Raw genomic sequence first — 10,175 nt, forward strand, 5'->3', positions numbered from 1 at the left:
GAGAAGGAGGGAAATCAAAAGCATATTTATTGGATTGGCATTTCTCTTAAACAGAACTCCTTCCTAATGATATTTACTTAACTGTATTTGACAGCAGTTAAGAACACGTCTGCGGTAAACAGGCGCTATACTCCCTTCGCCTACAACTGCCTGTCAGCTCCTAAGCCAATCGCGGTAATAACCGCTGGATCATTTTAAATGTGGCTAAACCGACGTTGGACAAAATCAATCTGCCATATGTTGGCTCCGAAGGAAATCACTGGCACAGTTTGACGAATTGCTTGCGGTCCCCTTCAGCAATCCTTAATCGCCCCCCTTCTCTCTCTCTCTCTCTCTCTCTCTCTCTCTCTTTCTTTCTCCCCTCACTCCATCCTCCCTCACCTCCCTCCTTCCCTCCTCCCCCTTCTCCTAGTTCCCCCCAACCCCCCTTCCTCCCAGCCTTCCCCTCTCTCTGGATTGTACCCTTTCGATTGGACTTCAGGTAATCCGAAATGGCACTGACCCTTCTCATCCTGCCGATTACCTATCTGAAGCATGAACTGGGTCTAAAATCACACATCAGAAAATTCACTGTAATTATTTTGCGATGCCATCAGCACCGATCAATCACGGCGGAGAAGCCCAGTGGTGGAATTCTCGTCGCAGCCCCGGACGCGGGCGGCGGCGTCCCGCCTGACTGACAGCTTCGGTAATTAAGTGATTGTATAGACCTCTCCGACTGTTCTAACAACCTTGTCAGGGCCTGTCTGTGGACAGAACAAGCTGAAATCAATGTGCTTCCTGCTCTCTGAGCATTTCTGATCATGTACTCAGACTGCATGTGGAGAGCGAGGAGCTTCGGTGGGGGTGGCGTGGGGGAGGGCGCTGGAGGAAATCTGACAAAAGGAAAACAGTCGCGCTAAATGCTCGGATTGTTTTTGTTGGGGGAGGCAGCTGCGGAGGACGGAGAGAAAAGCACAAAGTTAACTTTGGTGCCTGTTATTGGGTTTTTTTTTCCCCTTTGAGGTCCCGGGAATCCTCAGCCAGGGCCGGAGGTGGGAAGGAAGCCATCAGAAGTGGTGTTCCCCGGGTGGGGCGGTGAACAGCTAGGGAGCACAGCAGAACCCGGTTTGGCAGGACTGCTTTGTAGCTCTGTCGGACTCGCCCGCAACCGCTGCACCCCCAGCGCGAGCCAGTTCGGGTCCGAGGGGGCCAGGATCTCAGTCTCTCTGAAGGAAGGTGGGAGCTTGCCGCTACCCGAGCCCTCGGGCCTGGCCTCCGGCCCACTTCGTCAATCCAGAGCGGGTCCAGGCCCCCTTGGTCGCTTTTGTTCCGCCTCTGTCCGCTGGGCAGAAGCGTCCCCAGCCCGCAGCAGTGACTCTGCGGTAGCATATATTTTCCTCTGGATTAGAGGCAGAGTCTGTTGGCTCCATGTAAATGTCACGCAGCAGCTTTTAATAAAGGGATGTTCAGATTGTTAGATTCCGCAGTACCGATGCTGAGCTCTGCTGGGCCGGCCCCCTCCTTCCCAGCTCCTCTTCCCTCCCCCTTCTGCTCCCTCCTCCCCACTGCAACACGCACACACACTCCGCACATATGCGTGGGACAAATACGCGACAGATTTACTTAGGGTCTCAGCTGTGTATGCTCTCGGCGCCAGGGGTGTAGAGAAAGGGCCTGGACAACACCAAGGCCCGCCAGCCACACTCTAGCTGGGAAAGAACTGCGTCCAGGGCCTTGTCGGAGACCCAAGCTCTGGATCGCTCACTGAGCCTTTCCATAACGCCCCACACTGCTGAGCTCCCCAAGACAGATTACATAGCAAAGATCTCTCTAGAGTGCCTTCCTCCATTGGGAAAGGGGCAGGGGGACTAAGCAGGGAGACTAGATCGGACCAGAGAACTTGCTATTTAACTGTATTCCAAACCCATCTCCCAGCTCGAGCCCATCCAGGGCCTAAACACACGTATAGACAACACACACACATCATTCCGCTAAGTTAAAAGCTTCCAAAGAGTTAGATTCGCAGCCAGAGAAAGCTGTGGGGCTCAGAAGAACGCTGGGGGAGCCCAGGCTCTCAGCAGAGGGTCTCATCGATTTCATCCAAGGTCTGAATTTGACAGGGAAACAGAGGAAAGAGGGGAAAAGGGAGGGGCAAAAACCCGGTTGTTCAGGCCTGCATCTCACCTGCTTGTCTCTTGCCTCCCCGATGCCCAGACAACTTTTCCCAGAAAAAGAAAAAATGCTAGTGTGGGCACATTGCACACCATTTGGGAACCACTAGTGCTTTAATGGGGACTAATTAGTTCCTCTGAATGAGTAAATATTATTATACTAAATAATAATGATAAGAAGAAAAAAAATATACTTCCTTTTGAACTTTTCAGATGGGAACAGTGCTTGCTCTATTTGCTTATGGGGCAGTATTAGCACAGGCAGAGACAGCCTGCCTCCCCAGAACAGGCACAGGAAGGCACACACATAGACAGTCACAAGTCTACAGATAGAGGTACTGTAAGAGAGGCAGAGGCAGGATTAAACACAAGTCCACTTGTCATGTGATTACATGTATGGAGATTCATAGGAAAGACACATAAGGAAAGGCATCTTCTATGAGCCACAGCTACATGGCATCCAATTTGGAGGTAGACCAATTGCCCATTACCACTCCACAGTCACCTTCTTCACAAAGACCATAAAAGTCAAGACCTGCAGTATTCTGGTTTGATTTTTTAATTTTTTTTAAACCCCTAACTTCTGTGTATTGGCTCCAAGGCAGAAGAGTGGCAAGGGTGGGCAATGGGGGTCAAGTGACTTGCCCAGGGTCACACAGCTGGGAAGTATCTGAGGCCAGATTTGAACCTAGGATCTGGTTTGATTTTATAATTTACCACTGACTGCATATACAATGCCTATCACCCTCTACTCCCTTATAGTGCAACACACACACACACACACACACACACACACACACACATATTGTATGTAATATCAGAGCCAAGTGTGGAAGGCAGGTAGGCAGGCAGCTGAAGTTGCAGAAGGACTGGCTTAATTAGCATTTAAATTCACAGTCCCCTCTTATTGCCAAATGTTTCTCCCTTAGGAATGTGGTGGAATGCTGACTTTTAACAATTAAGAAAATCAAATGCTTCTAAAAATAGAAACAAGAGATCTTAGTTCTCTCTTGGAGCTTTGAAAGGCGGGAAGGCCCATTATTGGAACGAGCCCCTCTTGTGGAAGGAGAAAGTCCTTTCAGGGTGAGCACTAGGCTGCACATTCAACTACTTGTCAACCAGGGGCACTCTAGTCACAGGTCCCCTTTGGTCACCTGCCATTTTTCTGAACCGAAGCCCTTGGTTTCCAAGAGGGGCAGCCTCCATCGCTCCTTGGCTAATTGGGCTGTAAGATAACGGGCCTCTTTTTAATATTCTCAAGAGGAATGTTTTGGTCACTAAGCCTATATAGCAAGGAAGAGATAAAGAGGTTCTGAAGGGCCAGAGTGGGAATGATTAAAATGAAAGTAAAATGGTGAAATCAGCAAAGGATGCATATGATGGAGAAAGAAGGATAAAGGCCATGTGTTGACTGGGCTTGGGTTCCCTGGCCACTTTTGGGTATCCAGCTATTCCTCTTCAATCAGGAAAATGGGGGATATGATCAGTCTTCTAGTGAATTAGAAGGGAGTAGGTATGTGCCCAGAGCTCAGAGATTCAGAAGATAATCGCTAATATTCATATAAACTTCCCCTCAGATATGCTTCTGAAGCAGGCCATGGACCATTTTTCTTATTCATTTTCCAGGTGAGCAAATTGAGGCATTAGATTACTTGCTCAAAGTCTAAGGATGGAATTATGTAGTTGAACTAGAACTGGAAATCAGATCTTCTGGCTAGTAGACCAGACCTTAATCTGTCTCAAACATATACTTCTTCACACAGCACTGATGAGCTGGATCTCCATCTTTAGTTTCCACCTTCCTCCCAAACGTCACATGATCCTGGGACCCTTCTGTCTGTATTTTTCTTTTAACATGGATTGTGGGAATAGGCTTCTCAGGAACCTGAGAAAGCTGTATAAAATCCCCAAATGAAGAATTTGTCAGTTTCCAAGTGTGCCTCAACTTCTCTCTTGTTCTTCTCACTTACTCATCCTCACCCCATAGACCCAAATTTATACTTGAGCTCCCAAGGCCTTCCTTCTGCCTGCCACTGTCACACTGTCACACTGGTTGCCTCCAGACATCCTTTAGAATAGGGGGCAGCTGAAAAGGCCAATTGGTAGCTAAGAATTTATTTCTCAGCAATGCCCACTTAGCCCCTGGAGGAGGCAGAGGAGCCCAAATCTCAGTGCCAGGCAATAAATTGAATGCCAACCTCCTTCCACTGGGGACCACGCTAAGCTTGGCTCCCAAAAGCAGGAACTGGGACTGGTAGCTTTCAATTTGTTCCAGTGAGGGCTCTAACTTAATAAGGCGATTGATTAGCGCTCAAAGTGCCGGTTTAATTAGCCGCCTGTTAATTAACATGGCAAATGAATTTCCCCTTCCCTGATTGGCACCTTCCTTCATCGCTTTGAGGCCTATGTATCTCTTCCCTCCCTTCTCCCCCAACTCTGATAGGTTATAGACCAATTGAATCGATTCATTCCTAGAGGCCGGGAGGTGGAGCAGGCCCTCCCTAACCACTCATTAGGGCCTTTTGTGTCTCTGGCAAGAACTCGTCAGTGGGACAAGCCATCTGGGAGTCCACTAACCTTACACCATCGTCCTCTTTGCCCTTATTCTCCACCTCTCTTCCTATTTTCTTTTTCACTCCTCTGCAATGGAGTGTCTAGATTATCCACCCTCCCTGACACAGAGAAACAGAATTTTGTGTGTATTCCCAGGGATAGGGGGTTGGGTGTTTGGAGGGATCATTGAGGATTTGAGCCCTGGTCCAGGTGATGTCCTGTCAAGGTCAGAGAGACTGGCCACCGAAATTTTGGAGGGATGTGGTAAGGAGACGAATATAAGGGGTGGGGTTCGGCCAATTTATCCCTCTAGATCCCTTTGCAAGTCTATGATTCCTTATACTGACTGAGAAATCTCCATTACTCAATAGGAGCTGGGGCAGAAGACCCTGGGGCGTGGGACCCAGGTGGCTATAAATTCACCAGAGGGTAGACCTAATCCCAAAGGCTGAGGATAAGCGTCTGTGGGGAGGAGTGGTTGGCTTCTGCTAGCTCTTAAGGCATTCTCTTCTTCCCAGTCTCCCTCCCCTTCCCCCTCTCCAGCTACCCATCCAGGTCTTTTGCCTGGGGCAGGCTAAATAATCATCCACCTAGGTTTGCCCAGGTGTAGTCTCTTCCCCTCTCCCTACAACCCCCAGAAGCTCTCGGGAAGGAAGGAGCAGTCAGGGGGCAGGAGTGGAGCTTGACCATTAGTAGTTTTGGACCCATTTCCCTAGATTTTTTATAACCCTATTTCTGCCTTTAACCACAACATAAATGCAACTGCCAGAAATAAGCTTCTGAGAGTGAGCCTGTGTGGGACTCATGGAGTTAGAGATGACTACATTCCGAGGCCAGCAAGCATGCAAGCAAACAGCCAAACGCACTTCAGGAGGTGGGCTAGAAGCCTTGGACACTTCACTTTTGGATGAAGGCGTTTAAAATGTTTCCAAAGATTATGATGTCACCACAATATAATCCCAGATCCTCGATTCCCAAGAGCATAATTAGGAACTGCTAGAAATAAATAGTGGGAAAGACAGCAGACAGCAGAAGAAAGACAACTGTTTCTGTCTGTTTTCCCTGAAGATGAAGTCTATGAGCTTTCTGTCCTGCTCTCTCTCTCTCTCTCTCTCTCTCTCTCTCTCTCTCTCTCTCTCTCTCTCTCTGTCTGTCTCTCTGTCTCTCTGTCTCTCTCTCTTTCTCTCTCTCTCTCTCTGTCTCTCTGTCTCTGTCTCTGTCTCTCTCTCTCTCTCTCTCTCTCTCTCTCTCTCTGTTTTTTTATCTGCCTGTTTCTTTAATGAATTTCATCTTCTACCCCTTTAGAAGAATGCCACTTCCTTTGCCAATGTGGAATATGTTTACCGATTAGAACAATTAAAACTTTGCTGAGATTTTCCCGGTGGCTGAGACCTTAAACAGTGACCTCCTCGTCACCGTCACCATATTGTTCCTACTATCAACCTCTGGGAGAAGACTCTAGAAAGCCAAGAGATTGCTGGTACACCTTATCATTTACTGTTTTAAAAAATAGACAGACAATAGCGCAGCTTCCTGTCTGTGACCCCTGCCGCCGCCCAGCGGAGACAGGAGACATTACAACCGAATCACATTATTCATTGCTTTGTCAACAACTACACACTTATAAACCTTCGAATTAAATATGTATAGGGATAAACACCAGTTCCAAGCCCCATCATAGAGACAGATGGGCACCCTTCACAGTTCAGTTCACGTTTAAAAGCACGATGCTCAAGCTTATGAGGAAAATGCCAAAACCCAGCTGTAGAGAGAGGAGGCTACCTAGCGTGTTTGTTAAAATCAGAGGTGTATTAAAGAAACAAACAAAGAATGGTGCAGAGAATGGGAGTGTCAGGGTTGTACTCTAATGTGGCGAGATGGAGAGGTGAATAGATCCGCAGGCACACTGTATTCTCCGAGCGTCGGAGCTTCCCAAAGAAAACAGAAAAGTCCCTCTTTCTTAATCCAACTCTTGACATAACTTGGCTATACCGTGAATGTAAAAAAACAAACAAACAAACAAACAAAAAAAAAAACAAAACAAAAAACTACAAGGAGACAAATTTGTGAAAAATTGTCGGGAAGAAGGATATTCACATTTCAGATATTTAAAGTGAGGTTCTCTGGATGGGTACAGTCTGGTAAGAAAATCACCTACATTTGCTTCAATCTGGGCGGTGTGTACATCTGGGTAGGTTTTGTTCTCTTCTCTTTCTAAATTTGGATTAAAAAAAAAACAAACCAGAAGATAACTAAACATATTGCCGTATTGGAAAACAGAATGTACGAAAGACAACCCCCTACTATTGGATAAAGTAAGACAAAAACAACGTGTAACTGAAAGAAGTTAGGGCAAAGGAAGGAAACTTTTCCGAATTTTTCTTTAATATCCACTTTGCTGCAAGATTTGTTTGTGTCTCTAATTCTCTTTTCTTCTGCCACCTCCCCTCGAACTGATCAAAATCACCCAGTGTTTAGGATAAGTACAGAAATCAGGGTAGCGTGTTCCTCTCATTAAGCTGCTCAGGAAAAAATAGATTTCTTACAGTCTTTAAAAAGGCTTCCTCTATTTTCCCTTTTCCCTAAGAAAATGTTATCCTACTGAGGGGTAAGGCCCAGATACCTTCTACTAGGTGAAGCCGCTTGGCTGAGGTTGAACTAAAAGCCTTCATAAAAGGAATTCCCCCCGCCCACCCCATCCTTCCTCCCTCAACCTCCCCCATTCTCTCTTTCTAGACTTCCTTATCCGTGGGATCAAATTTCCGTTTCCTCTGCCAATGTTGTGAAATATTACAAGTCAAACCCTTTCTAACCACACAACACAAGCTGTGCCATAGGCGGTGTTCGCTGCTCAGTCATTTCAGGCGTCTGAACAAAACAAAAACAAGTTTAAATGAATTATTTATAAAGGATAGAGAATAATTGATTTGTGCTGTGCCATCAGTCCCCGATTTTTAATTTATGGGATTCTTCCACTTTCCCCAACCCCCAACTTACTACGAAAAGGGGTCCGCCTCTATTTGGAACTTGGGGATGCTGTGGGTAAAAACACCTCATCGGAATGCTGATGGATGATGTCAGAAGGAGAGGAGTCCAAATCGATAATTGGAAGGAAAAAAAAGGAAAAGGTTAAGATTCCACCAATGACCTTGTGCAACCTTACTGCTCCCCTCGCGGTGACAGATTTTCTGCAGTTTAAGGGGATGGGTGAAGAAATAAAGTGAATCTTCGGGAGCCCTGCCTAGAAAGTCTCCGGTTACTTCCTGCTATAACCCTGACTGCCTGAGACTCAGCAGGAATTTCTGGCAGGAATAATCAGACTACAGTGTAAAAATACTCACCTTTCCTTTCAGGGAGCCTTAAGAAAGAATGGTATCGAACCCTACATTTCTGATGTGGAGCTGAGGGAAGCAAAGGGCCGCATTTAGAGACTGAGGGGGTGAGCTGTGAGATGGATGGATATTCCTCCTTGCTGTCACCACTTCAAAAGACTCTGGGCTCCTTAAAAACACCTGCCTCCCAAAAGGATTTCCCTGGACCTGATGTCAAAATCCACTTCGCTTTCCTTCAATGTGTGACTCACTAGATCTCTCCTTCGCTCCAACCTGGCTTTTTAGCCTAGAAGATATTTCCCCCCTACTGTTGATAAACATATCTTTGCCTCCAAATTCTCCTTCCATTAGAACCCCTTAAATATCTGATAATTAGTTATTCCGGGTTTTGCAGTCTTTCACCCACCCTTCCTCGTACCCCCTTTCTCCAGAGATAACCCAGACAGCAATGACGATGCTGATGCTAATAACAACAAACAAACTCGTTGCATTTTTGTACAATCTTCGGGCAGCATTGTATTCCAGTATGTCAATTGTCAATTACGGTACTTGGAGAAGATGGGAGGGTGCTTCCCTCCCTCCCCTCCGACTGTATTACGGGCGGATGCAGAACGGACGTAAAATCTATCCTGCCCGTTTGATTTTGGAGTTAATTGATCTTAAAACGTGCGGGTACCCGGGTCAGCTGCTCGCCATCTTCAAACCCACCCTCTGGGAACTACCTCCTTCGACAACCAGTCCCCGAGTTTCACCCCTTCTCTTCAAACAGTTTAGTTGTCATTTTATTAGTGGAGACATATATTTTGTATCTCTCCACAGAAGCGATGCCAAGAACATGGTTTACCTTAGAATCAGAGGGTCCTTAAAATGGTAATTCGGAGTAAAATGTAACTCAAAGAACTTTGAATCATTCATTAGCACCTTATAATTACTCTGCTAATTAGGTTGACACGGTACTTAATCAGGAGTAATACGCCGTCTTGTCAGTGGCACTTCCCATTACTCTGACATTCAACAAGAGACAGGTTGGAGTCGTCCTAGAAAAATTAATACAAGTTGATACCCTCCAAAGAACTAGTAGAATAATTTTCTGGGTCCCAGGCGGATCGGCTGTAACTATGCTGATGGCGACCGAGCGGCCAACATCAGAGAAGACAGAGAGAGAGAGAGAGAGAGAGAGAGAGAGAGAGAGAGAGAGAGAGAGCGCAGAAAGGGAAGAGAAGGGTGGGTGGTGAGGGAGATGGACACTGGAAGTGATGGTGGGCTGTTGATGGAGACAAATAAAGAGGGGGGTCCAGAAATTCTGAGCAGCTCCGGGAAGAAGAAGGAGCTGACACCAAGCAGCCCTAGAGCCTACTACTAACTGAGCCTATCTGTTAGTGGCTCACCCCGCCGTAAGCTAGTTCCCACTTGGGAGAAGCAGTGTGTATCCAATTCCACTGGCATTTGCTTTGACCGGAGGCCAGTCCAGTCAGTCTTTCTGGCTTGGGCTTCTGGGCTCTTAGGTTCCTGACCTGATCTAATTCGCGCCCTGTTCACTTCCCTTTCTCCCGGGGAGGCATCTTTCGAAGCTCAACTCTTTCTCTTCTCCATATCACTGCAAAGCAACCTCGGCTTGGCGGGAGACATGGCTCATTCCAGGCTTAACCAGATCTCAGAACGCCGCTGACTCGCCCACCAGTAGAAGGCACAAAGAGATGGACGCTCTGAAGTTACACACTTCTTAATTTGTTTACTTCGACTCTCCCCTTCCTCTACTCTCAATTCCTTCATGACTACGGCAGGAGCAGATTTTAAGAAATCTTTTTTTATGGACTTTGTAAGGATCTAAATGCAATTAGATCCCCTTCTCTTTCCCCACTATTTTTCCGCGTAAGAAAAATAAAAAACTGTCATTTGCTCGCTGCTTCTTTCTTCCCTCTCTCCCTCCCTTTCCTTTCCTTCCCTCCCTCTCCTTCCTCCTTTTTTCTTTCTTTCCTCCTTCCTTCCTTCCTTCCTCTCTTTCTCTTTCTTTCTTCCTCTCTCTCTTTCTTTCTTTCTTTCTCTCTCTTTCTTTCTTTCTTTCTTTCTTTCTTTCTTTCTTTCTTTCTTTCTTTCTTTCTTTCTTTCTTTCTTTCTTTCTTTCTTTCTTTCTTTC

The 10,175-nt window shown here is 46.5% G+C and overlaps 1 protein-coding gene across 1 annotated transcript in view; it reads left to right on the top strand.

The window, feature by feature from the left end:
• The first annotated feature begins 5,510 nt into the window (after positions 1 to 5,510).
• The window catches only part of BARHL2 (BarH like homeobox 2), a 12,327-nt gene continuing 7,662 nt past the window's right edge, over positions 5,511 to 10,175 (top strand). The window contains exon 1 of the mRNA XM_044674841.1: positions 5,511 to 5,580. Within this exon, the coding sequence (XP_044530776.1) occupies positions 5,511 to 5,580 (70 nt within the window). The remainder of the gene's footprint in view (positions 5,581 to 10,175) is intronic.

The sequence above is a fragment of the Gracilinanus agilis genome, chromosome 4 (assembly GCF_016433145.1).
Source record: "Gracilinanus agilis isolate LMUSP501 chromosome 4, AgileGrace, whole genome shotgun sequence".
Taxonomy (NCBI): domain Eukaryota; kingdom Metazoa; phylum Chordata; class Mammalia; order Didelphimorphia; family Didelphidae; genus Gracilinanus; species Gracilinanus agilis.